At 59.5% G+C, this 27,158-nt stretch overlaps 2 protein-coding genes across 2 annotated transcripts; one reads left to right on the top strand and one right to left on the bottom strand.

Moving 5' to 3' along the window:
* Positions 1-2: 2 nt before the first annotated feature.
* Positions 3-15,876, top strand: COL9A3 (collagen type IX alpha 3 chain; the record flags this gene model as incomplete). Its single annotated transcript, XM_004716046.2, has 32 exons — positions 3-38; positions 556-624; positions 1,441-1,476; positions 1,933-2,004; positions 2,485-2,538; positions 2,812-2,847; positions 3,064-3,087; positions 3,267-3,320; positions 3,573-3,626; positions 3,918-3,959; positions 4,954-5,010; positions 5,296-5,349; positions 5,722-5,775; positions 6,003-6,056; positions 6,452-6,505; positions 6,811-6,864; positions 7,386-7,439; positions 8,003-8,056; positions 8,175-8,228; positions 8,486-8,530; positions 8,611-8,664; positions 8,880-8,933; positions 9,189-9,242; positions 9,339-9,410; positions 10,286-10,321; positions 10,655-10,699; positions 11,056-11,088; positions 11,228-11,374; positions 11,469-11,523; positions 11,795-11,977; positions 14,172-14,249; positions 15,148-15,876. Coding segments are annotated over 32 exons (2,013 nt in total), but the record flags the coding sequence as incomplete, so codon positions are not given.
* Positions 15,869-27,018, bottom strand: TCFL5 (transcription factor like 5). The gene is made up of 5 exons (XM_004716045.2): positions 26,674-27,018; positions 26,257-26,419; positions 24,566-24,812; positions 22,541-22,682; positions 15,869-16,680 (listed from the first exon to the last, which is right to left on the bottom strand). The coding sequence occupies exons 1-5, from the start codon at positions 26,977-26,979 to the stop codon at positions 16,558-16,560; spliced, it is 981 nt and encodes a 326-aa protein (XP_004716102.2). The 5' UTR covers positions 26,980-27,018; the 3' UTR covers positions 15,869-16,557.
* Between the last annotated feature and the right edge of the window lie 140 nt (positions 27,019-27,158).

Here is a 27,158-nt window from a genome sequence, read left to right as displayed (position 1 = left end):
TGCTGCTCGGGCAGCTCCTGGCTGTAGCCGAGCCGCAGGTGAGGCCCAGGTGTGGGTGCTGGACCCCAGCCCCTCAGACCCGAGGCTGGGGGGCTCTGAGCGGTCATGGGGGGCGCAGCCCAGGGGACGGCCCCCACTCCCACCACCGGGGTGCCCTACCACCCAGCCAGCCTCCAAGGCACAGCGTAGGCCCCCTGTGCCCCAGTACCAACGGGGTGCACAGCTGTGGGGCCCCAAGTGTCCCACAAGCGCTGAGGTGCTCCAAGGACAAGTCTGGGGGCCCCCCATCCTTTGCGTCCGCTGGACCTTCCTGCGTGGCCGCTGCTACTGGGGCACACAATGTCCCCTTTGTTCTGGGAGCTCCCAGGCGATGGTGGGAGAGGAAGGCAGATGGCCTGGGGCTGGGGTGGGGAGGGGGGCTCCCTGGTGTGCGGGGGTCAGGACTCTGGGGGTGCCCTGCAGGGCCCCTGTGGCTGCTCCCCCTGCACACCAGAGAGCTGCCACGGGGAAGGGCTGGGGAGGTGGGTTCCCTAACTTCCCATTTCTGCATTTCAGAAAGTGGGACCTCGAGGACCCCCTGGCCCTCAGGGCCCCCCAGGAAAGCCAGGCAAGGATGGCATTGATGTAAGTAGGCTCCCCCATTGGGGTAGGGGACTCTGTGAGCTTCTAGCCGCCCCCTCTTCCTGATCTCCTCTCCAGATGGGGGAGGGTATACTTGGCAAAAAGCCAGCATCAGGATTTAAACCGGGGCACAAATCCTCCTTGTTAGTATGTGGGGCAGACCAGACACGGTGGTCAGCGCATGAGGGCTGTGGGCATTGGGTGGGTCTCTGGGAGCTCCGGGCTCAGTGCGCTATGGATATGCTGGGAGCGGCTGGGGGTCAGGGGTGTCACCTGTGGGGTCCCAAGTCAGGCAATGCAGGGTGGGGGTGTAGATGGATTCCTGTTGTCTGTGCCCCCAGGTCCCCTCTTTCCCCCTCTGGGGTGTACCTCCTCATTGTGTCGCCCCAGGTGCCATTGGCCCCCAACTCCCTCCCAAGGCCCCACACCTCCTGCCCCCACTCAGCTGCTGCCTCCCTTGTGCCCTGCAGCCCCAAGCTCCCTTCTGGGCCCCAGGAGTTTATGCTACACACGTAGCCTGGGGCTTCCAGGTGGGGGCTACCAGCGAGAGTTCTGGTTGCCTTTCTAGGGCTCCAGGTGGGTGGGAGCTGGAACCTGGGGCCTCTTGGCAGCCAAAGCGGTTGGGATGCAAAAGCCTTGTGACTCAGCCCCAGGTTTCTGGGGGTCACACAGGGGACCCAGCTCTGTCTCTCTGCCTTCTTCAGCACTGCCTGCCCCAGCCCCTGATGGGGAAGGGACCCCCTCAGGCGGGGTTGGGAAAGTGGGGACAGAGGGCCTTCTGCACCTGGTCATGGGTGGGTCTCTCCAATCCTGCCACAGGGAGAAGTTGGCCCTCCAGGTCTGCCTGGACCCCTGGTGAGTATCCCCGGTGGGGTGGGGCCTGGGGGCGGTGTGGCCACTGAGAACAGTGGTCATGGAGGGCCCTCCCATGGAGGTCACCTGAGGGGAGGCCTTGGGCACTAGGAGCAGGCATGGCTGGGGGCGGGGGAGCGTGGGAAGTGGGGGCTGGCTTTCTTGGGGTTGCTACTGGCTGTGCCTGGGTGACGAGGTGGGTTCTGCTCAGTTCTCGCCCACCCAGGTGCCAGGTCCAGAGACCTGCCTGGGTGCTTGGGGCACTGAGTAATGTGGGACAGTACCATCCTGCAGACACTGTCAGTCACTCCTGGGCGGCCCCTGCAGACGGGGCAGGGCAGGGGGACAGGCCAGGGGCCTGGCTGAGGTCTCCAGCAGGCCAGAGGGCTGTTCTTAGGTGGCCGCAGGCTCTTCCTCCCTGGGGAGGCTATGGGCCTCATGCATCCTTTCCCCCCACAGGGACCCAAGGGCCCCCCGGGGAAGGCCGGGAAACCAGGAGAAGCTGGACTGCCGGGGTTGCCTGGTGTGGACGTGAGTTCTGCCCCCCAGCCCAGCCGCTGTCTCAGGGGCAGCAGGCTTCCATCAGTGTCCTTCAGCTGAGCCCACCCAGCCAGGTGGCTCTTAGAAGGCCATCCCAGATGTCCCCTAGGGGCCTCTGGCTCTCAACCCAGCCCTGAGGGTGTCTGGGGATTGCAGAGCCAGCCCATAGCTCCAGGAGAAAGCTGCCATCAGCTGCACGGCCAAGAACAAAGGACCATTGTCCTGGATCTGTCCCCACCGCCATCTGTTCATCCCTCTGTCCATCCTGACGTCGGTGGCAGGTTTAAGGCCAGGACTGGAGATGGTCTATGGCCAGGGCTAGCCCACCCAGTGGGCCCCCACCAGCTACCCCCACCCCACCCCAACTCCATACAAAAAGGGACAGGGTGGCGATGCCAGAGAGGCTGTGCCAAAACAGCTTGTGTCCTGGCTCCCAGGTGACCCCTGACCCTCCTCTTCCTTCCTTCCCAGGGTCTGACAGGGCAGGATGGACCCCCTGGACCCAAAGGTGCTCCTGGAGATCGGGTAAGTGGCCCTGGGTCTCCAGGCCAGGCTGATGGTCTGCACAGCTGGGCAGCTGCACAGGGTGCCCACGTACTCTGGGGCTTGGCCCCACGGTCTGTGGGGTTCACTGAGCCAGAGCAAGCACCTGCACAGTGGGAGCCCCCTTGGGCCTGGTCTTCTGTGGAAGGGGCTTCATCCCTCTCCTCCCTGTGAGTCCTTGGAGGGACTTGGGGGTGGGAAGGAGCTGCCTGTGGCCTGTGTCGGTCCCTGACGGCCACCATGTTGTTCCCACAGGGAAGCCTGGGCCCTCCAGGGCCTCCCGGACTTGGGGTGAGTCTGTCCTCTTGTCTTGATGAAAATTGGTGATTCTCCACGAGCTCACCTTCACGGCCTCTGGGAGGTCCCTGGACAGTGCTGGGGCAGCCTGGGAAGTGCTGGGGGAACCTGGGCAGTGCTGGGGGTGTCCTTGGCTGGTGCTTTGAAGGGTCCCTGGAGCAGACCTGCAGCTCTGAGGCCCCAGACAATGACCCCATGTTGCTTTGGCAGGGCAAAGGCCTCCCTGGACCCCCTGTGAGTACCAGCCCCACAAACAGTACCTGGGACCTACCCCACCCAAAACCCACCTGGATGTCCCATAGCATGGGCGGCTGTCCCGGGACAACAACCCCACCCCACATGAAAACACCATCCCACAACCCAACCCTGGGACCCTCAGCAACTCCAGGTGAGACCCTCTCTTCTCCCCCCAGGGAGAGGCCGGAGTGAGCGGCCTCCCAGGTGGAATTGGCCTCCGAGGCCCCCCGGTGAGTGAGTGCCCTTCCTGGCAGCGGCTGGGCTGCAGTAAGCAGAGCATGCTAGGGACTGTCTCGCTGTCGGGGTCTGCCCCAGCCCCGCTCCTCCTGCCCGCTCCCTGCTCCTTGTCCCTGCGCCCTGCCTGGCTGCCCCTCACACAGGCCCATGTGGGACACAGTCTGAGAAGGTCATTTCTCCCGGGATATAGCTGGTCACCTCACCTCAGGTGGGCTGGTCCAGCTAAGCCATAACCTCCCTCTCAGGGTCCCTCTGGACTCCCAGGCTCTCCAGGCCCCCCAGGCCCTCCTGGACCCCCTGTAAGTACTGGGCAGGAGATTCCAGGGCTCCTGGGAATATGCCGGGCATGGGTGCAGGGCGGTGCCGGGCTGCCTCCAGGAGCCCCACTGGTGTGCAGACACCACGGTGCAGAGAGGCCGCCAGGGTTCACTCTCCAGGGACAGAGGGTTCTGTTGTCTGTCACATGGCCCCAGCACTGACCAGTGAAGGAGATGTCTAGAAGCTTCCACGGGAGGCTGAAGGTGCCCAGTGGGAGGGAGCAAAGGGCCATGGGATGGTGCCTGTCCACATCAGCTCCCTCTCTGTTCCAGGGACACCCAGGGGTCCTCCCTGAAGGTGCTACAGACCTGCAGGTAGGTGCCTGCAGCCATGGTAGAGGGGTTGGAGGTGCCAGTGTTCGCCTATGTGTACAAGTCCCTGTGTGTACATATACCTCTGTGTGCATGTGCCTGGGTGCACATCTGTATATATGTGTCTGTGCATGTGCATACACACGCCTTGTGTGCATGTGTGTGTGCATGTATGTGCGTGTGTGGGCCTGGCCTGACCCACAGCCTCTGTCTGGGGCCTCTAATGTGACACGTGACACCCTTCCTGTCTGGAGTGGTGAGTGCCAGCCTGTTCCCATGCACAGGAAGCAGGACTGGCAGCTTGTGGGGACTGGGGGGGTAAGCAGGGGGTTTGGTACACAAGATGCCAGGGCTGGAAGGCCGTCCGGTCTACAAGGCTGAGAGGTCCCAGCTCTGGCCCAGCCCAGGGGAGGAGCCAGCAGAGGGCCTTCCCATGCCCTCTCCACTGGGACCCTGGCCAGCACTGCTCCACAGAAGAGACTATAATTGCCCTCCTCTCCCCCCAATCCCCACCCCCGCATTCTGGCCCAGCCCTTTGTGGGGAAGGGGTGGCACCGGAGCCAGCCTTGAGTCACTGAGTGGGAGCCGATGTCACCAGGCAGGGAGACCCACCTCGCCTCTCCCCTTTGTGTGGCTCCTGATGGGTAGCATCAGGTTTCGGGAGTGGGCTTTTGTCCACTACTAACCTGAAGGGCCTGCAGAGCGTATCAGCTGTCCCTGTGCGGCACTGTGTGTGAATGAGCTGCCAGGGCTCTGCCCCGAGTAGTTGAGGACTGATCTGTAATCACAGTGCCAGGTGCCAGGGCCACCTGTGGAGGGCTGCCCAGAGGCGAGGGGTCTCAGGGAGCCTCTGAGGCCAGTTCTCAGCCGCCCTGCCAGCCAACCAGGGGCCCTACTTGGGCAGCTTTGGTGCTTCTCAGGCCCCGGCTGACCTCTGTTGGGTGGGGTGGCAACCTGTTCGCTGAGGGAGGGGTCTGACTTCTGTGCTGCTCAACAGTGTCCTGCCATCTGCCCACCAGGCCCGCCCGGCCCCCCAGGAATGCCAGGATTCAAGGTGAGACTCAGGCTGGGGGCCCTTGCTGTCTCTACCTGGGGGCAAGGCGGAGAGGACGAGGTCCAGAAGCTTTAGCCCAGGAAGGGGGGTCCCCGAACCCTGCTGGGGAGCTCTTGTTCTGCTCCTGGAACTCAGCACCCTAGTGCCTGCAGTGGGGGGCTGGGCTCCCTCTGGTCAAGGATTGGTCCTGTGTTCTGAGCAATTGGGATGGCTGGGTCCCCCTCTCTTAGAGTGGGGAAGCCCAAGGGTCCGGGTGGGCTGTGATCCTCTCCTGCCTGGCTTCAGGGACCCACGGGATACAAAGGGGAACAAGGAGAAGTCGGCAAGGCTGGTGAGAAGGTAAATGGAGAGAGTTTGGGGTGGGCGGGGTGAAGCGGGGGGAGGGGCCGGAGCTGGGGGCGCTGAGGGCGGGCGAGGCAGGTGGAGCCGAGGGTGGGGCTGAACTGAGGCAGGGCTGGGGCGGGCTGGGGGCAGCCTGAGGGTGGCTGTAGGGGAGAGGTCTGGGGGACCTGCTGGCTTGGAGGCCCGGATGATAGTCTCATGGACTCGTATGAGGTTCCTGTGGACATGCCTGACCACCTGGAGACAGGCTAAAGTGCCTGTGGACCAGTGACCCCTCTGCCAGCCACTCCCTGGGACATGGGATGTCCTCTGGGGCGGACAGTGAGCCCTGTGGGGTGAGACTAATAGGCTTTCTCATCCCTGCTACAGGGAGACCCTGGCCCCCCTGGGCCCGCTGGCATCCCAGGCACCGTGGGGTTGCAGGTAAGGGCCAGAGGGGTGAGGTTGGTGGCCCAGGGGACAGTCTCCCCCCTCAGCCGTGGACCCATGTGGGAGCAAGCCCAGGCCCCAGCATCTGGCCCTTCCACTCACAAGTTTTGAGGGTGTGGGGCGGAGGCCCAGCTCCCTCAGGGGTCCCTCTGGGGTTGCGGCTGGGAACCAGGATACAGACCAATGGCCAGGGAATCCTGCAACTCTGGTTCCCTCTGCAGGGTCCCCGGGGACTGCGAGGACTGCCAGGGCCACTCGGGCCCCCTGGGGACCGCGTAAGTTCCACCACCTTCCTGGGGGCAGCCCCCCAGTACCTGGACACTCCAGGGCTGGTCTTCCTCAGTGATGCAGACCACTCTTCCAGGGGGTTCTGGGGACCAGGGCCTGGGGGCGGCCTCTCGTCAGACCCCACACTGACCAAAGCCTCTTTCCCAGGGGACCTTGGGCTGTGGGGAATATGGTCGGGCAGGGCCTTCTTGGCCCTGGAAAGCCCTCCCCGCCCCATGTGCCAGAGGGAACCCCCATGTGGGGGAGGTGGGGCATATTCGACTTGCAGAAGAGGGTGCTGTTTGTGTTCACAGATGGGAGGGGGTGGGGTGCTGGTGACAGGGCTGCTCTGTGGGGGAGGGTGCATCTGAGGGCCATCCTCCCCCTCTCTTCTCCTCCACAGGGTCCCATTGGGTTCCGAGGCCCCCCCGGGGCCCCAGGAGCACCTGGGAAGGTGGTACGTGTTTGTGTGTCTGCGCGTGTGGGGTGAAAAGCCCCCTCCTCACCACCACCACCCCCCCCCACCACCCCGCTTGGCTGTGCTGGTCTTTGGGAGCTGGGACAGGTCCTTGATGGGCATAAGCCCTTGCAAACGGGGGGCTCTGGGAGCTCCCTGTTTCTCATGGATATCAAACAGGCCCCTGCCTCTGGCAGCTTGGTGCTTCCTGCCCAGCTCCACGGCAGCCCACCCCGCAGTCTGGACTGCTGGACTCTGCAGGCTGCCCCGTGTTATTGACTGTTCCCCTCCCCACTGTTTCCCAGGGCGACCGAGGCGAGAGGGGCCCAGAGGGCTTCCGAGGACCCAAGGGAGACCTGGTAAGTGAGCAATGGGCTTGGTTTTCTGTGGTCCCAAGGGGTGGGGGAAGAGGGCACATGCCCAGGGGTGTGAGGTCTGGCCAGAGGCCTTCTGGGAGACACCCCACCCCCTCGTGCCCTGTGCCTCTGGCTGTTCTCTGAGTTGTGCTCGGCCCACATGAGTTCTGGGGTCACCATGGGCTGACAGGCTGTGGACTCTTCCCTGGGGGGAGCCTGGCTTAGGCTGCCCACGGAGGGACAGACAGTGGATGTGTGTGGCATCCACAGGCAAACTGAGTGGCCATCCCAGGTCTGGCATGTCTCTGTGGCTGCTCTGACCCAGCCCTCTGGACCATTGTGATGACCAGGGCCAGATGGGCAGAACACTGGAAGGACCGAGCCCTGCCTTGGCACATGGACAGAGCCAAGCTGGCTAAGCTTTGGGTCCTGGGCACTGCATGGTCCTGAGCTGCGTGGGGCCGTGGGAGGTGCGGGGGAACAACTTTGTTCCTGCTGCAGCTGCCAATTGCTGTGTCTTTCAGGGCAGACCTGGCCCCAAAGGGATCCCTGGACTGACCGGGCCAGCCGGAGAGCCTGTAAGTGCCTCTGGGTGGCATCAGCTCCTGGAGTGGATGTCCTGTTCCTCCCCAGGGCCCCAGTCCACTGGGCGCTTGTCTCTGAGCACACTGGTTCAGTGCTGACATTCCCTTGGGGCACGGGGTCAGTGTTGGACAGGCCACCCCACATTTATGAGCCGCCCTCTCCAAAGGGCCTGTGAGAGGTAGGGGCGACAGACATGCACACCAGAGGGTCCTGTGCACTAACCACCCCTTGCATGCTGGCGGCCTGTCCTGACTCAGGCCCAAGGGCACAGAGCCCGGGAAGAACCTGGCCCGTCTGTGTGTGGCCTTGCCTCTGCATTCGAGTCTAGGCACTGGCTCCCTGGCCTCAGTTTCCCCATCCATAAAGCAGACTTTCCCCAGGGGTTTAGGTGGAAGCCTCGTGGCCCTTGCCGCCCCTTTTAGTGGCACCTGCCCACCCCCACTCCCCACAGACAGCTTGGGCCCCCACAGGAATGGCAGACGCTGGGAGGGGACAGGGAGGCTGCAGGAGAGGGACACACCCTGATCTAGGGCCTCATTGGTCCTCTTGTCCCCAGGGCATGCCTGGGAAGGATGGCCGGGATGGCGTGCCAGGGTTGGACGGTGAGAAGGTCAGTGCAGAGGCCAGGTCCTGCCAGGGGTCAGCTTGGAGGCAGGCGCTGGGGGCGGGGGGCGCTTGGCCAGAGTCCTGGCCTCATCTTACTTGTTTCCACTTGGTTGTCCTCCCAGGGAGAGGCTGGCCGCAACGGAGGCCCAGGAGAGAAGGGGCCCAATGGGCTGCCGGTGAGCATGGGTGGATGGGGGCAGGCCTGGCCTGTGGGTGGATGCAGAAGGTAGGGCAGCTGAGGGGGGGAGGGCGGTGGAGCAGGGCCCTGACACTGCACACTGGGCCCTGGGGGAGCAGACCTAGGTATTTGCTCACCCAACCAGCCCTCCCTGGTGCATGAGGGCTGCTGTCACCACTGGACAGTCTGTCCCCTGGCCGTGGGCACCACGGCCAGGGTCGGGCTGCACCTCTGACCACCACCCTATCCTGGCAGGGCCTCCCGGGACGAGCAGGGTCCAAAGGAGAGAAAGGAGAGCTGGTAAGTGGCCGTCCGGGGTGGGAGGGGCCTCAGCGGTCCGGGGAAGTTGCAGGGAGCACTCAGGCGCCCTCCCTCCACAGGGCAGAGCTGGAGAGCTGGGCGAGGCCGGACCCTCCGGAGAGCCTGGGGTGCCTGTATGTACCTGCCCCTCCCCACTTCCTGCGCGGAGGGGCTTGCAGCTGTCCCTGTCCCCCAGCCCCCCCCCCCATCCTGCGTGCATGGGGCTCAAAGCTGCCCCTCCTTGCCCCCCCATCCTGTGTGCATGGGGCTCGAGGCTGCCCCTCCCTGCCCACCCCCAGCCATCCTGTGTGCCGGGGCTCATGGCCCCCCTCCATCCATGTGTTCACAGGGAGATGTGGGGATGCCAGGGGAGCGTGGTGAGGCGGGCCACAGGGGCTCTGCGGTGAGTGAAGGGCAGGTCCCACGTGTGGCCATCTGCCCTGAAGAGCGTGGGGGACACAGCCCGGCATTCTCAGCCTTGTCTTCCGTGGGTGGGCAGCCCTCCAGGCCCAGTGATGACAACCCAGGCCAGCTTCCCTGGGGGGCAATGGGCTCCTGCGGCTGGGCCCCAATGGCGGCTCCCTGGCTGCACCCCCATCCCTTGTGCTGGTGTCAGGGCCCCTGGCAGCGGCTCACACTCCTTCCCTTCTCCCCTCAGGGTGCTCTTGGCCCACAAGGCCCTCCTGGTGCACCTGGTGTGCGGGGATTTCAGGTGGGTGTGGATGCAGTGACCACAGGCCCAGCAGGGGTAGGGGGGTGGTGTGTGTGTCCTGTGTGGGGTCACCGACAGACTGGACTGTGTCCACAGGGCAGGAAAGGCAGCATCGGGGACCCCGGTCTGCCAGGCCCCCAGGGCCTCCGAGGTGGCGTGGGTGAGCGGGTAAGTGGCCGTCCCGAATAGGCCTTGCATGGCCCCTCCCAGTCCGGGGCTCACAGGTCCCTGAGGGGGGCGCTGCACTGGAACATCATGCTGTGCTGGTCCAAGGGGTGCCCTAGCCACCAGTCCTCCTGTTCCTTGTGCCCAAGGCACCTGGGACCCCTCCGAGCCCGTGCTAGGGAGACAGCAGAGCCCCTGCCAGAGGCCATGGGATGGCACTTAGTTGGTGCTCACCCTGGTGAGAAGTCTGCCGTGTCATGGGGAGGCAGCTTCAGTGGGGAGGGCTGTCTCTGACTACCTGTGACCCCAGGAGCCTGGATGGGGGGTGGGGGGACCTCCAGAGCCTCTGAGGCGATCAGGGAGGAGCCAATGGGACAAGGCTGCTATTCAGTGTGTGCAGAGGTGTGGAGGCCCCTCCCTCCCAGGAAACTTGGGCCCCAGGGGCTGGGCCTCAGGAGCTCTATAGTCCCTGGGTTGGGTACCTCTCTCGTGGGCACCCCTCCCAAGGGTGGAGGGGACACCGGACCCTTTATTCGTCTGGAGGGTGGAAATTCCAAGGCTTGTGGGGCTGCCGACAGCCCAGACCTCAGTTTCCTGTCTGCCCCACAGTGGGGCAGCTGCTGCTGGCCGCCGGTTACTGTGTGACTGCTGCTGTGGCCTCCCCTCCCTTCTCCAAGTGCCCCCCACCACGGAACTGGTGGGGGGATTGGGGAGCGCCTGTCTGTGCAGGTCTAGGCACTGATGGCCAGTGGGGAGTGTGGGGAGGCTGGCCCACAGGGCATTGCTAGGGCAGGCTGGGGACGACCTGGGTGCTGTGTGACTGTGGGGGGAGGCCTGTGTGTAAGCCAGCTCCCGCAGTGCCTTCTCTCTGCCCGCAGGGCCCTGGAGGAGCAGCAGGCCCCAAGGGAGACCAGGTGAGGGCCACCCCAATAGCTGCCCAACCCTCAGGGCTTTGCTCCGTCTCCAGAACCCTCGGCCCCTCCTACAGTGCTTGCTCCACCACCGCGCCCCTCCCCCTGCAGACAGGACGGGGCTGCTTGGTGTTGGATGCTACACCCTCCTCCTCCCCACCCCCACCCCCCCCAGCACTGCCCCAGAGGTCACTGCCTCTGGGTGGGTACAATCGCCAGCCTTTAGTGCTTGGCCACTGTGCCACGAGGGCTCTGAAGCCTGAGATTTCTGTCAGCTACGCAGGGCAGGCAGGGCCTTGGCTGGAGACAGCCCCTGACTTGGAGTGTCCTTTTCAGGGCATCGCTGGTGCTGATGGTCTCCCTGGGGACAAAGGCGAGCTGGTAAGTGGGAAGCTCGGTGGGGGCATCTACACGTCCAGGGGCCTAGTCCCTGGCTGGCCTGGCAGGAGAGCTATGTCCAGCCCCCAGCCAAAGCTAGGCCCCACCTGCCCGGCAGTAGCCCCCTCCTCACGTCTCAATGTGCTTAGCCTCCAAAGACCAGGTGGTATGTGTGTGAGCGTTTGCTTTCTGAGCGTGGTGACAAAATACACCCCAGCCCGGCTCCACAGTCACCTTTGGGGCTGCCACGGCCAGCCTCGCCCCAAACCCGCTGCAGTGCTGGACGGGTGATGTGACTGGCCCCACCCACCTGGTCCCTGCAGCACAGGCACTGATGCAAAGCCCTTCTCTGTTTGCAGGGTCCCAGTGGGCCTGTTGGACCCAAGGGAGCGGTGAGTGCAGAGGGCACCCCGTGGTGGTGGTGGCCAGGCCTGGAGTTAGGCCGGACAGGAAAGCCCGGCCCTCAGGGGTGGCAGGGCAGCTTAGCTGGCAGCCGCCCTCTGACCACCAGTTTTCCCTCTTTCTGTCCAGTCTGGTGACAGAGGCGAGCTGGGCCCCAAAGGCATCCAGGGTCCCAACGGCACAAGCGGTGTTCAGGGGGTCCCTGGCCCCCCAGGCCCTATGGGCTTCCAGGGGGTCCAGGGCACCCCTGGGATTACAGGGAGACCAGGTGCCCCAGTAAGTGTTTGCTTGGCCCTTGAGGGATTGCGGGTGCGTCTCCTGTGGCCCCCATCCCTCCCGAGCATGACGACGGGCCTGCGGTGACTTCCAGGGGAAAGCAGCCAGTGAGCAGCACATCCGTGAGCTGTGTGGGGGTGTCATCAGCGGTGAGCCCCCTACCCCAGCCTTGCCCACCCACTCCCGCCCGTCCAGTCTGCCATGGGCATGGGTGAGGGTCTGCTCCTGGCCCGGTTCTGCACACAGGTGCCCGGGACGAGGGAGCCCAGCATCCCTGGGGTTCGGCAGCACTTCCCAGGGCTCCCACTGAGGAGGGCCTGTGAGTGGCCCTGGGGACACCTGGGGTGCGCTATGAGACACCCCCCACCCCACCCCCACCCCCGGTGCTATGCTCATGCTGCCTCTTCTGTTGGCTTCCAGAGCAAATCGCACAGTTAGCAGCTCACCTGAGGAAGCCTTTGGCGCCGGGTTCCATCGGGAGGCCCGGCCCGGCTGGCCCCCCGGGACCCCCAGGGCTTCCTGGCTCCATTGGCCACCCTGGTGCTCGAGGGCCCCCTGGCTACCGAGGGCCCACTGGGGAGTTAGGAGACCCCGGACCGCGAGGTGAGTCAGTGCGTCCCGAGACATGGTGTTCTTCTGGGCAGATGCCTGGAGATGCCCAGATCCTCATGTCCCCCCATCTGTCAGCCGCCCGCCCCTGCCCCCAGTACTTTGAACTGTTGCCTCAGCAATGCTGTGCTGAAACCTCACTGTCCATGCCTCCTGACCAGTCTGGCAGGGACTCGCCCAAAACACGTCCGCCTCAGGGCCACCCCACACAGCCCTGGGCTTCCAAGACAGTAACTCTCTACCGTTTGCTCCCAGCATGGCTGGTGGGTTTGAACTCGCAGCCCACAGCGCCACTACGACAGGTACCAGGGAAGGCATTAGGAGCCTCCTTGTCTCCGTATCATCAGAGCAGCACTCAGGGGAGGGACCCGTCAAACACAGCGCCAGGCAGACGGAACGCTGGTGGGGGCATCATCTCAGGAGCTGCCCATGCAGAAGCGCTCGGCGCCAGGGGGCATTTTCAGCAGCTAGTCAGGGGCAGTCCACACTCACTGCCACCGTCAAGGCGACTCCAACCCCCGGAGCCCCCACAGCAGGCTGTCCCTGGGGGTTTCTGGACCTCAGGCCACTATGGAAGTGGACAGTCCTCGTGGCTCAGACCCTGTGGGAGCTGCGACGTCATCTCTGTGGCTTCTTTGCCACTGTTACAGGGTGCTCTGGGGTCTGCGGGGGCAGCATAGAGCATTTGCAGTCCAGCCAGCCTCAGGGCCAGAGTGGGGCCCCGGCACCTCCAAGTTATTGATCCTCCGTCACTGGCTCCACACCCAAAACAACGCCCAGCCACCGAGTGGCCTGGAGAACAGACAGGGCAGCTGGTTACTCTCTACAGCAGCAGAACACTGGTGGTGTTGAACTGCTGACCCCGTGGATACCAGTCCCACATGGCACCGCTCATCCAACAAAGTGCCTGTCTGCTTGTGACATCCTGTGAATTCCTGCATCCGCCTTGAGGCTGACACTGCGGTGTGAGGGGCGGCGGGGCTAAGGGCGGGTCTGGCAGACACAGCTCACCTCCCCTGAGCAGTGCCCACCCAGTGCCTGGCACATGCGTCTTTCCTCCTGGACTTTCAGACTCGGCCTTCGCCAGGTCAGTTCCACTACTGGACAGCCACACAAGGGTCCCCCAAGTCTAGCAAAGGTCAAATCAGGGTCTGATTTTTTTCATTCCCCTACATAAGAATGAGGATAATTTCAAGACATATGATAATAAAACCCAGAATAGCAATCAATCAATCAATCAAAATTTTAAAAAGAAAAAAACTTAAAAAGAAACCCAAAAACCCAGAATAGCACTGGCCACTTGTATTAGGGCCACCACAGGGGGACACATGTGCACCCTCGGGAGCTTGGTCCTCTTGCTTTCTGTCTGGGGGGCAGGCCAGGACAGCAGTGGGGGCTGAGTCCCGAGTGAGGGGTTCACAGATGGGTGCTCACATGGGATCCTGTTACTGGGGGTTCCCCATCTTCCCTCTCTGAAAAGACAACACCGGGCAGGAGAACGCAGTGCCCAGTGAGGACCCTCCAGGCACATTGCCCAGGCTCTGCGTGGGTCTCTGTTCCACGGCAGAGGCCAGTCTGAGCACCCAGCTCATGGTCCCCCTCTACCTGAGGTCCATGTGGGTGGACCCATGGGGACGATGACAGTCACAGGGCTGTCTGGTCAGAGTGAGGACAAAAGGTGAGGTGACACACGGGAGCCAGAAGACAGCTGGTCACTGCTGTTAAGACTGGGCCAAAGAGACTCTCACCTCGTGCTTTCTGTCCCCAGGAGCCTAACTGAGTCAGCACAGCGTCAGCACAGGCAAAGCAAAGGCTGGCAAGCGGACCACCAGACGGGGAGCCTCCTGCACTTCTCCCACCGGCTAGGGGCCATCACTGGTTAGGGAGGATCAGGGGTTAGGGCCATCAGGGGTTAGGGGTAACTCAGGAGAACACAGGGAGATTTGAGTAATTTGGCCCGAGGTGCATTTTAGAACGTACTCCTGGGTCAAAAATCCTGTCTGACGAGCACAGACAGTCTGCACAGAGCAGGTGTCAGCAGGCAGGCAGCAGCCCCGCCTGTGTGCCCTGTCCAGATGCTGGGAGGCCAGGCCGGTGTCAGGGGCTTACGGTTTTCTGACTCCACTCCGGACTCTCTCCCTTTAACCCGATCCTCCACAAACTGTCCTTGTTCAATGTCTTCTAACAGGAAGCTCAGGTGACAGAGGGGACAAGGGCGCCACCGGCATCGGCCTGGACGGGCCTGATGGGGACCAAGGACTCCAAGGTAGGAGGCCCTGAGGTCAGAGGGCTTGGCTTTCTCCATGTCCTTCCTGACGCTGAGCTGCGGTCTGCCCTGTGGCTGGGCCTCCTTTCCCTACCAGACAACCTTCCCCTTCCGGCAGAGCGGCCCTGAAGGCAGGACCAGGGCCTGTGCTCCTCCCCACTGCCTGTGCCCGGGGTGGGTTAAGTTCTACTTATGTGGCCCGACTGTCTGCTAAATCCAAGCAGAATTTGCTGTGTTGACCCACCCACGCCGCTGAGGCCGATCCCGAGGCTGCGTGACCAAGGGCAGGGCCGACCTGCTCCACGGTCTCCAGGGCCGGCACCGTCATGGGCAGACAGCCTCATCTTTCTCCTGTGAGCGCTTGGGGGGCTCAAACCATCCACCTTGGGGTTGGCAGCTGAGTGCTTAGCCACTGAGCCACCAGAGCAGCTCCCACACGGACACTGGCTGTGTCCATTTTAGACACTGAGTGTCGGTGATTTGTCAAGGAGGTGGAGGTGTCTCCTCGGGGTCATGCTGACACCCACCCACCCCCCTGAGCCTGGGCCTCCTGTCAGGGCCTAAGGACGGTGGCCTCTGCTTCTACCCCTTCCCCACACTCAGCTTCCAGGGCCATCTCTGGGCTGAGAATCCTAGGCAAGCCCTCTACCCCCTCACTTAGAGACCTGGCTGCGCCCCAACAAACCTACACAGTTGTCACCCCTGCCACCTCCAAAGACCCTCGTCTCCCACCGGGTCTGCAGCTTCCCCTCCTGTCCACTCTCATCCGACCGCAGGTGGCACTGCAGGTCTAGGGCTGTCCCTTGCCCCATGATCCAGGGACTAAGTGGAAGGAGAGGGGTTGGGTGGAGGTAGGAGCAGGCCCGCACTGCACCCCTAATCCCTGCGTGTCCTCTAGGTCCACCAGGGGTGCCTGGCACAAGCAAAGACGGTCAGGATGGCGCCCACGGCGAGCCCGGACCCCCTGGCGACGCTGGCATTCCCGGCGCCATTGGGGCTCAGGGCACCCCTGGGATCTGTGACACGTCAGCCTGCCAAGGAGCTGTGCTGGGTGGGGGCGGAGAGAAGTCAGGCCCCAGAAGCTCATAAAACTGGGCAGGAGGAGGCCAAACACCACGGACAGCGGGAGCAGTCTACTCAAGACGTCCGGAAAGCCCTCCTGGCCTGGCCTGTCAGTAGGCCTCCTCAAAGGACCATGTTCAGCTGTTGCCACACGTTGCCCGCCTCTCCGTGTCCTGCAGGGGTGGCCCATTCACCTGTCAGACCTCAAACACAGGCCCATGTAATCAAACGGGAAACCCACCCCATCGTGGGAGAGGGACCCAGTATAATGTGGGAACTTCTGTCCGATTCCACGAGACCAAAATATTCAGCAGCTTTTTTACAGAGTGCTGGGTGAAGATTACACTAAGATGCCCAAAAGGTCATACTTTGCACCTTCACACGGCCGCTAACGGCCCACCCCTTCTCTCCAGAGACAGTGTCCGGCTCACTGCCACGTCAGTGTAGACTCATGCCTGCCTCTGCCAAACAGTATTTATTGGAGGTGACTTTATATTGCACTAAGTCTGCTGGTGGTACTGATTGCGCTAAATAAAGCCACTCGTTGGAAAACCTCAGTTCCAAACACGACCATTTATTACACACAAAGGGATGTCTCTGACGAGACGGAACGTGAGCGCTTAGCACTCTGGGGGCGGCAGGGTTTCTTGCATCTATGGACAAAGGTCGTTTTAAAAGGGGTCTCTGGAAATTTCCTGGCCAAAAAAAGGTTTAAAATAGCACTGTGTTTTGCAACACAGGAGCTTCAGAGTGGGAATTGTTCCGGGAGGGTCGGGTGCTAAAACTGAAATGAAATAAAATGACCAAACTACTTCTAGGGCAAAAACAATGTAACCGGTTCCAATTGCTACATGGGCATGTTGAAAATGTACACAAAAATAAGTAAAAAGCAATGTACCCTTTAAACCAATTACAAAGGATGTTAATTTTTAAGTTATCATGTCAGGAAAACATGATGGCATCAGACAGATCATTGAAAATTTACTTACTAATTGTGTCAAGATGTCTTCCTCCCCAGTGGTCTAAGTGGACATTGACGGGCAAGTATCCTGTTCTAGGTAAGTATCGCTACAAAACGTGCTTGCAAGTCCCTACCGGCGTCCTGGCCAACGCGGGCCATGTCACTTCCGCATTGCGCTCGGAGCAGAGCTCCGGGGAGGGGCGGGGGTGGGAGATGGGCTGCAGAAATTCCAGGCCCCGGGATGGGGGAGCGGCTGACTTCCGAAGAGCCCGTGTCCAGTTCAGATCACTTGACCTCCATCGCTGGGCTGCTCTGTAGACCTTCCTGGGCAGGACACGCCAGCAGGGGGTCTGGTCGGCTCAACTTTAGCCTTCTGCCCGTTTTCCCACAGAAGACACTCTCAAATTCCTAAAGCCGAGAAATGACCACAGAGGTGCTGAGTTCGGGTTTGCAACCGGACCTTGCTACAACGCTGCTGTCTTCAAAGGACCCAAGGCTGCAGGGCGCTGGGGAGAGCGCTCCAGCAAAGACCAAGCCAGGTACCGGCTCACCGGCAAGCTTCCCCAATGCAGTGCATTTTAATCTCCTTTTCCCAGAACATTTTCCAAGTGGCCGCACTGCGAAGCCTTCTCACATTAAAAAAGAGGCAGCCACACGATGACTTGGTGGCACTGGCCTGGTCAGACCGACCACCCACGTGTCGCAGGTGCATCTGCTGGACGGAGCGACGCACAGTGCCCCACAGGGCCGGACGGAACTGCCGGGGTCTCGGGGCGGAAGAAGAGCCTCCTATTTCTCCTGTGTAGCGACTGCTGGGTTCGGACCACTGAACTGTGATTAGTGGCCCAGTTTGGAACCCACTTCACCACCACTATGAAAAAGAGAGAATTCTAGGCAAAGCGTAAAATGCCACCACAATGAAGCGTCCTCATGGGCACACCAGCCGAGTCCTTAACTCCAGAATGCAGGCAGTGCTGTAGCCAGCCAGGCAGGTCTCCTCCTAATGTCAGTGTCACAAAGGCTAACGGGGCAAGACAGTGGCATTTCTCAGAACGTTAGCCCTGCGGGGAGGGCCCAGCAAGGCCACGCCTAAGAGGGTACCAGGTGCCCCGGGAGCAGGGACACAGATACTTGTATACCTCAGTCACTGCAACCCAAGGGTGGGTGCAGCCCTCGTCCCCATCCACAGATAAGCACAGTCAGTCCATCCTGAGTCAAGCATTGATAACGGAGTCTCTCACGAGGCAAACACGTCAAGAAAGGCAGTAGATTCCTGGTGCCTGAGCGCCAGGGAATGGAGTTTTCGTCTAATAGGTAAAGATAAGCAAACTCACTGCCATCGAGGCGAGGCCGACTGAGCAGCCTATAGGACAGGGTAGAACTGCTCCTGTGGGTTCCGAGGCTGCGACTCTTTATGGGCGGAGAGAGCCCTCTCTTTCTCCCGTTCAATGGGTGCTGGACTTCTATTTTGGGTGACAAACAAGATGAGGAACTGAGACAGTGGTAGTTACATGGCCTGTGGATGCGCTCCACACGCCGAGGTAAGCTACGAACGGTCAGGACAGTCCTTTACAAACATCTCCGCGGGCGGGGGGCGGCAGCCGACGGCAAGGTCAGCAGCTGGAACCCACCAGGAGCTCCGCTGAGAAGGACGGGCTCATTATCCTCACAGTTACAGTCTCAGAAGCTCCCCGGCCCTGTGCTACTGGCTGCTGTGGGGCGGCACGGCCCTCGGCATGAGTCTGGTGTGGCTGGTGGGCGAGACTGCGGCTGGGAGAGAGGGAGGCCCACGGCAGTGCAGTGCAGAAGCAGGGCTGCATCCTGGCTTGGAAATGAAAGTCACTTCGGGACCTACGAGTGCGGGCGGGGCGGGCGGGCGGACGGGCGTAAGTATGAAACCTTAGGGGGGGATGGGGGGCGGACCGGCTGCCCTCGGCAGATGTAGAACTATTTGTCCACGAGGGCAGTGGATGCCTGTTGTGTTCTTTAAACTCGGCACACGCACAGTGAATGTGGAGCTGAATGTCGAGACCACGTGATGACGCAAAGCACGTGCTCCAGGCCTTCACCGTTCACGAGAAAGAGCACGACCGTCACTTGCCCAGGCTCCATACTCTGCCCGCAGCAGGCGGCATGAAGCCTTGTCTTCCTCATGTCTGCCACTACTACTGGCAGGCTACCTCTCACCAGAGCCCCTGCTGGATCCTGCTGCCCCTCCTCCTGTGCAGTCATGCAGCTGGCTCTGCACAATGCCAGCCTGTTTAGACCCACACACAGGCTGCCACCTCTGCCCACATGGTGCACCTCAGAGGACGGGCCCCTCCAGCTCCCTGGCCAGGCCGCTGGTCCTCTGGATCTGGGCTCAGAGGTCTTCCTCGACCCCTCATCTCCAGTGTAAAGAAGGCCCCTGGCAGTCTGGCTCTGTGTGCTGGCTCCTGTCCAGCCCCGGGTGAGCAGGGACACACTGTCTAAGGAGTGCAGCATCTGCAGCAGGGAAGGTTGGCTGGATGTAGGACAACCCCCACCGACTGCACCACTAAGGACAAAGCCACCGTCAGTAAGCTGGCCTGTTACGAGTTGAGCTGGCAAGGGGTGCGGCAGGGACGTTGAAAACCCTGAACCACCACCACCAAGAAAGCACAGATCAGAGGCTGCTCCTGTGCCTAACTCCTGTGGGACTTGATTCCTTGGCTGGGAGCGTGAGGCTCCTGGGTTCTGGGACATCCCAGCTCACTGGCCTAATAGTGTGTTTGGGCTCGTGGCCCACAGCGTGAGCCTGGCTTCACCCACAGCAGCACCCGAGTTGAGAGGAGGGGGACAGGGACAGTGTGGCTAACTGCCTCTCTGCTGTGAGACGCAAGACCTGCATGGGGCCCCAGCCACCAACCCTGAACATTCCAGAGTCCACAGACGAATCCTAATGAGAAGGCGGAAGTGCAGAAACTCACAGGGAGGCTAGGTTTCCTGGAGCCAGGGAGTGTGCGCGAGCCCCCGAAACGGCTGTCCTGAGATCATCTTTAACCTTCAGCCAGAAGCACTCTTGTCTCCTTCAGGTCAAGAATCGTTCTGCGTGACTGGTAAGAGGGCGCCTTGAGCATGATGCTCTTTCAGAAACGACATGGCCTGTTTGTCGCTGTCATGGTTTCCACACTGCTCCATGCTGGCATTTCAATACCACAGCGGGGTTCAATACCACATCGGGGGGGCCCCCCCCCAAGGTGACCGCATTTCTGGAGGACTTTTACACTAAGAACGGATTGCCTCCTTCTGAGGGACTGGCCACGGGAACCGTATGCACCGCAGCAGACGAGACTTGGTCGGAAGGCACTGCGCTTAAGGCTGGGGAAGAGCTGCCTCCTGGCGGCGGGTGGAGCGATCCTCCCAGTGCTGCGGGGCCACAACTCAAGACAGAGCAGGGGCTGCCAACATCCATCAGCACTCAGGACATGGAAAGTACAAGTCCACATCTGGGGAAGTCAGAAGTGGTCCACAGTGAAACCGGGTGTGCAGAGGCCGATGTCCCAAGCACTAGTGAGCGGAAACGGACTGGTATTGGCCATGTGGAATCAGACAATCATATGGTTTAAAATGCAGAAACGACAAATCCAAGAGGAACGATGGAGGTCACGTTCATCGTTAAAAAGTCAGAGTTGTCAAGGATCTCATTTGGCTTGGATCCACAACTAATGCTCAGGGGAACAGCCGACAAGAAAGCAAACAATGAATCTGCTGCACAAGACCCCGTTAGAACGTTTGAAGGCTATGACTTTGAGGACTCAAGCCACGGTATTTTCAACGGCCGCGCTGCGAGCGTCGCACGTGGAACCGTGCGTGGGAGTGGTGGTGCTGGGGAAGATTACTGCCACAGAACAAGCAGATGTGACGTGAAAGGATTCTCCTCCGAGGCAAGACGAGCTGGAGACCCGGCCTCACAGTTCGGACAAGAACAGCCCCTGGCGAAGGCCGGCGAACCAGAGGGAGACGTTAAGGAGGCGGGCTGACACAGGAGCCAGGGGCTGCCAGCGTGGGCTCAAACAGCAGCAGTCGTGAGGTGGCGCAGGAGCAGGCGGGCAGCATCCCCCGTTCCCAGCAGGTGGCACTCGGCACCACCCGGATCACGGGAAGAGCTGACAAGTTACAGGCAGAAACCTTAGGGGCAGTGAGTTTATTGTAAATGGGGGGATAAAACAGAGGAGGAGGGGCAAATTCCCGCTCAACTCAAAGAATGTCGAGGTCACTGAACTGGTGGATGTTCCGCGGTGTACATTCTCCACAACAACCAACATCCAATCAAAGGGTGAAAGCTCCCGAGAAAAGAGTCAGTTGGGTTTCGGTTATTTCTGTTCCAGGTCCCCCCGGCCTGTGTCTAATACGTGTCCTGAAAGCAATCAACGTGAGCACATTTCAGAAATACCCAGGAAGCGCACCTTTCACACACACACACACACACACACACACACACACACACACACACACACGCGCACACACTCACTGCCATCAGTGAGTCCTGCCTCACGGCGACCCACACTGCTGTTCGCACATGCGCACGTGCACGGGTACCGGTACCATCCGTGAGCTGGGCTGCTAATCACCAAGTCAGCAGTTCAAACCCACCAGCAGCTCCTCAGGAGAACAACGCTGAGGCTGTCTGTCCCAGTACAGATCTACAGTGTCAGAAACCAAAAGGGGCAGTTCTATCATGTCCTAGAGGACGACTCTCTCTAACATTATATTACGCTGGTAATATAATATCAACTGGCTTTTAATGTATTTAATCGTTAAGAATACACAGAAATATAGTTCACAAAATTTTGTTAATTCTAGGTTTTCAGTGCCATCGTCATATTTTTATGTTACATTAATAGCAATATACTCCTCATAGGTACACAGAGCCCACCATTAAGCCATTCTTATAAGTTTACAAGCTTTCTTGTATTAAAACAAGCCAATCATCTAAACCTCTAGCAAATGAACGTAACGTGTAAGTGCAGCCCAGACGACCGTCCGGGTCCCAGGAGAGCATATCTGGCGTGAGGGCTGCGGTTATCAGACAAGACTCACCCCAGCCAGTCCACGGCCACTCCTAAGTCCCCAGAGGACAGGGTGGAGCCGCCCCTGAGGGTTCCTGGACTGTCAGCCTTTTCAGTGTCAGACTGAGAAGGGGAAGACAAGGCATGAACTCCTACCCACAACTCGGCAGCAGCACGTGAGCCCGTGGGGCCGTGGGGGGCTGGGCAGGCGGAGACCCACCACCATCGAGTCTGCTCCGACCCAGGGCTCACTCCCACCCAGTCCTTGACGCCCGGTGGCTGTGTGAGTCTCACGGGACCAGACAGCCTCCTCTTTCTCCCAAGAGCAGTCGGTGGGTTGCAGCACCCGGCCTTGTGGTTAGCAGCCACTGCTGAGCAACCCCACACAGGGCTCCTGACAGGAGCAGAGCCTCACCTTCCTCACACATAGCAGCTGGTGGGTCTGGACCTCAAAGTCTAACCCATAGTCCTTTTTAAAAAGGTGAGCTCTGCTCCGTAGCCAGACCCTTGCTGCACGGGTGCACCCTTGCACCAGCACCTCACGGTGCAGCTCCTCAAGACATAATTCAGAGCCAGGAAAAGGGGGTCAGGCCCCCACAGGATAGGTGCACCTCCCAGGGGCCCCCATCCTCTCATCTGAACCCCAACGAACCAACTCAACAGCTCCTGTTTAGACCAAGCACCCAGTTCCACGGCGCTTACTGCCGGGCTAGCCCGTGTGCAGCGAGCCACCGTGTACCACGACCTACGGGCCAGGAAAAGGCAGCTACGGCCACACTGAGACCTGGAGGCACCACCAGTTCCAACCCGAGAGGCCTCTGACCACCAGCCCGGAACCGTTCCTCTCCTTCTGCCTTCTGCGAGCATCTGGGCCCCCGACTCGTCCTGACAGTGGCTTGTTGTTGCTGCTGCACCTTGCTTTCAGCACTTTCACAAAGTAAAGTTTTCTGAGGACAAAGACCATGTCCTCCACATGCCCCAGGGCCACACACTGCAGATGCAGGGGGCTTAACGTGGCACACGAACTAAGGGATCGCGTGGACTCACTTTATACTTCGTGTAGAAACAAATCTGGGCTGTGAACAGTTTTCAATTACTAAGTAGAACTTTGCTCATACTGGATTCAGGATTTGAGACTGGGTCTCCGAACAGCCAGGGCACCTCGAGATGGTGTCTTAAGGAACGAGGACAAACAGGAACCTCACGGGGAGTGGGGCCTGGCTCCGTGGCACACTAACCTTTTTGAGCGAATCTCCATGTCTTTCCTGAATATACTTCAGAAAGGCTGTTGTCCACTGAAGAGTGGTGGCCTTGTCTGTCTCGGCATTGCAGAACGGGACTAAAAGATTCAGCTCGTCGCAACAGATTCGGATTCGGCGCCTGCAGTCAGAATCCAAAGTCACGAGGTGAAGGAGCGAAAGACAGGCTTCATCCTATCACCTCAAGGGATGGAGCGCTGGGGGCAGGGCGGGGGATCGCAAGAAGTCCCACTCAAACCCAACCCTTTGCCTGAGAGTTTGCCTTACGGCCACCCTGTAGGACAGAGTAGAAGTGTCCCTTAGGGTTTCCAGGCTGTCACCTTTAGAAAAACTGTGTCATTTTTCTCCAGAGAAGCAGCTAGTGGGTCTGGTCCTCAGTCAATAGTTGAGGGACTTAAGCAATATGCCACCAGGCTCCTAGGCCCACCCGGGTCCTGCTCTCTCCTGGCCTGGACGCCGGGCATGCTCTAGCCCTTTTCCTCACTTAGGGCCCAGGAACCCGGAGCAAGGACTGGACTCCATCTGTAAACATGTCTTTTCTGGGAAGGCCACGCTTTCATCACAACAGATGGTCACTTAGCCGCCCATGTGCCCAATACTGTGCGCCCAACCCAACCCACAACCCAACTCCTGCATATGACAGTGTAATATGTTTAAATGTGTAGAAAATAGCCCTCATTATTCATCTGTACAACTGTATATTTTCATTTTACTTTTTTTTTTTAAAGGTTGAAAGCATTTTAAAAGTCTCAAAAATGAAGTGTTTACAGGACATGGTTGGGGTGGACAAACGCCCCTTAAAAAGGCCGGGTAACAAATATTTCAGGTTTCGGGAGTCGCTGGGGTCTGTAGGGGAGGCCAGTTGCTGACCCCTGCTCTCTACTTCATAGCATCTCTCAGACTTTGCAAGGTGAAAACCACAGCAGTCAGCTTTCTAAGGCACGGAGCTAAACTCTTTATCGCCTCACTTTCTTCTAATCACAAGCCTATGAGATCGATGTTATCCCGATTTTATGCATGAGGAAGTTGGGCAGAGAGAGCAACATACAGATTAAGGAAACACTGGGTAAAAGCTCAACTGTAACAAGAGGAAAATTAACCACCAATTGACTTTACACAGATGAATAGATAAAAACTGCAGGCAAGACAAATTAAATAACAGTTTAACCTCCTCCTCCCCCAACATCCTGTAAAAGACTAGGCAGTCGCGGCAGACTGCTCCCTTGACAAAGCTCCGCTTCCGAGGCTGGCGCATCCTTTCAAGAGTGCCCACCACCAAACCCAAACTCCCTGCCCTTGAGTCAGTGGCAACTCAGAGCGACTCCAGAGGGCAAGGTACAACTGGCCCTGGAGTTTCCAAGCCTGTCAACTATTTAAGGTAGTAGAAATGCCCACCTTGCTCCCAAGGAGCAGCTGGTGGTTAGTGGCCCCATGCGTCATCACTCCGCCACCAGGGCTTCTCATGTCCAGCACCAGCCCTGATAAAAACGGTCCACTTCACCTCGGCGGTTTGTGCAAATCGCATGGCCTATGTGGAGTACCTGCTTTCTGCTGGGGCCCCTGGGGAGTGGGTAGGGGGCCAGGTGTCTCCCAGGTAGGGGGCAAGGAGCCTCTGAGCTTTCACACGTGTTGTCACACACACTTCATTGCTGGGGAAGTTAAGGGTATCCGGTGTGACTCCTCTGGGTGGAGACCCTCGGGTGCTTGTAAGTGCTGTTCCCAACATTGGCCCAGGAGCCTTTTCCCTTGGCTAAGCCTATCTTTGGCTGTAATGAACCTTAGCCAGGAGGGTGACTCCATGTTGAGCCCCGTGAATCCTCCTGGAGAAACCTGGGGAGGGAGGAGTGGTCTTGGGGACCCCGATCCACCTGGCACACCTGAGTTCACATTTACTCCTGCTCCCTTCTTGCCCAGACCCAATGCCACCGTCGCCTTACTTATCAGGAACTCGCACTTCTACCAGAATCGCAGAGATCCGCCTGGCGAGGCAATGGTGCGCGTTACCTTCTATCTCTTTCCATTCGGTTATGCCTCTCCCTGCGCTGAGACCTTCCTCCCTGGGGCCCGCTCTGCGTCTGCTCCCCCAGGTTGGGCTGTGAGGGCTCCGCCGACTGCCAGGCGCCCGGTGCGGCTGTGGCGCCTTCACCCACATTCTGGATCTCTCCCAGGGCTCTTCGCTCGACATTTGTGTCCAACTGACGTGTTCTACTCCGATGCCGCTTATTTATTGCTTGCTTACAGAGCGCTTCTTCTTTGCAAAAGAAGAAAAAAGCGGTACTTTAATTTCAATTGGTCTTCTTAACTTATCCCCATTAATGCTGAGTACACCTCTTCTGGCATTTTCAACCCAACACACACACACACACACACATTACTGGGCAAGCAGCACAGAGAACGAGCCAGTCACAGCTGTACGTGGGAGCTAATTCAGAAGCAGCACGCACTCTCCTCCACGCTAACAAGCTCGACGTGAGCGTACAACTGAAACACTCTTCTGGGCAGTTTATCATCCAGATGGTCTTTTACAATCCTCTTGGAAGCCTCTTCTTTGTACACAATTATTTAATATGACAGTTGGCGACTCGGCGTCAGACACGTGCTCACCCTGGAGGTCTCCATCCCCACCCAGGAGCGACACCACCGGAGTTCTTACTGACGTCACAGAAGTGTCAAATTTCCAGCACACACGGGAAACGCAGGCATTGGGATCGTCTATAAAGATGTGTGCCCCGATATGCCATAGAGCTGAATTCTCCATGGGGGTTAAAAATACCTGAACAGAAATGTCAGAGCAGCAGGAACTTTTCAGGGAGGCACACGAGGGAGCTCAGAGGCTTTGCCAATATTTCACTCCGTATGCCAAGTAGCCAGTGCAGGCTATTGGACTGTTATCTTTACACAGTGTGAATGCTTTTACGTAAAACAGGCCACAACATCATCAACAACGTAACTGACACGGGAGAAATGTAGCTTTCCATTCCCAGCCTATCTTAAAGTAACGTTTGAAAAAAAGTGCTATTTATCTGTATTGGTGTACTTTGGAAAACAAGTAGATTTTCCACAGGAAACAAGACTGGGCGTTCACTGAGGGCCAGCAGTGCGTTTCCAGTCAGCTGTTCCTCCAGAGTTCTGAAGCAACGACAGCCTGTGTCCTCCGCAGCTTGTCTGGTATGGCGACTAAGCGCTCCACACGCTGCTGCCGGGTTCTGGACCCCTGCCTCACGCCAAGAAGGCAACAACGCTGCTCAGTGTTTCCAGTGCCACTTGAAGTGGGCTGAAAGTGAAATGAGGGGGACCGGCCGAGTGGCTGCCCCAGCGGGCTCAGGGGCGCCCACTGGAAGGCCGGGTGGGCGGAGGCAGGCAGTGCTCCCTTCCGCTGTCCCTGTGAGTGGGAGCCATGGCACCTAACACCATTCCCCAGTTACTGAGCCCCCCTTCACTATTTTCGGAAAAGTAACCCCCAAACCCGAGATGCCACACCAAGTGTCATGATGCCTGACATCGAGAACATCAAGATGAGACGTGAGGATCCCATGAAAGCAGCACATACACAGAAGAAAGGTCTGTCTGTTTCTAAGCATTTGTCCTGCTGACCCCGCTCCCGCTCCCCCCTCCGGAGGACCAACTGACACCAAACGTGAAGTCTTATTTGGAAGAAAATCATGGCTACTGCTACCTTCTGCTGTATAGCTTACCTCCTACTTTAATCCACACCTGCTCAGGTAAAGCTTTGTTTCTACTGCCTAATGTCTGCTTAGTGGATTCAATTTCCTGCTGGTAACAGAAAGAAAATGCCCTAGGCAGTCCAATATCCTGGTGCTTGGCAGCTTCCAGTATGGAGCAGGAGTTGCCAGAACTCTGGGGGGAGGGAGGAAACGAAGGGCAGCGTTACCATTGGGTGGCCGGGTCTCCTCTTGACCGACCGCACAAATGAAGTGCCCGCTAGCAGAAGCAATGTCAGAGCTAGAGATAGCCCTGGACAAGCGTCAGGACTTTCCACTAACCCCCACCACGTTAAGTACTCACGACTATACAGTCACGGGAAAGCAAGCCAGCTTGGGGACCTAACTGGAAGGCACTTGAAACGCCCCGGAACGAGCTCGCGTCCCTACCTGCGTCTGAGAAAGGTTAGCGTTGGCGGCAGAGCAGGCATTTGTGGTGAACAGCGGGTAGGTAAACTGCAAAGCGGTCGTGGCGGCGGCCGTTTTATTCTTCACTAACGTGGTGCATTTGTTTTGTTGCTGATGAAGAGGAACATTCATTAATTCAGATGGATGTCGAATAAGAGTTACCAAACTGCCAAGACAAAAGAAACCCCAGAGACTCCTCAGGAATGCGGGGCAGCGGCTTCCCGGGACATCTGCTCCTTTCACCCTGCCGGGTGCCATTCCACTGTCCAGCGGAAACCCGCCGGTCATGGGCCCAGCCTTGCAGGACAGTGACCACCCAGTGGGCTGGAGGAGAACGGGGGCAGTGCCAGTGTCGTGTTTGGACCGTGCCTCCTGTGCCCATCATGGGATGCCTGACGTGCGTGCGTGCGTGTCTGTGTGCGCGCGCGCCCTTCTCCAAAATCCGGCGGAGGACCACCACGTGCGGG

The sequence above is a fragment of the Echinops telfairi genome, unplaced genomic scaffold (genome assembly GCF_000313985.2).
Source record: "Echinops telfairi isolate 266 unplaced genomic scaffold, ASM31398v2 ScPeMD7_7414;HRSCAF=8452, whole genome shotgun sequence".
NCBI lineage: Eukaryota > Metazoa > Chordata > Mammalia > Afrosoricida > Tenrecidae > Echinops > Echinops telfairi.
This window is presented reverse-complemented; position numbering and strand designations above follow the sequence as displayed.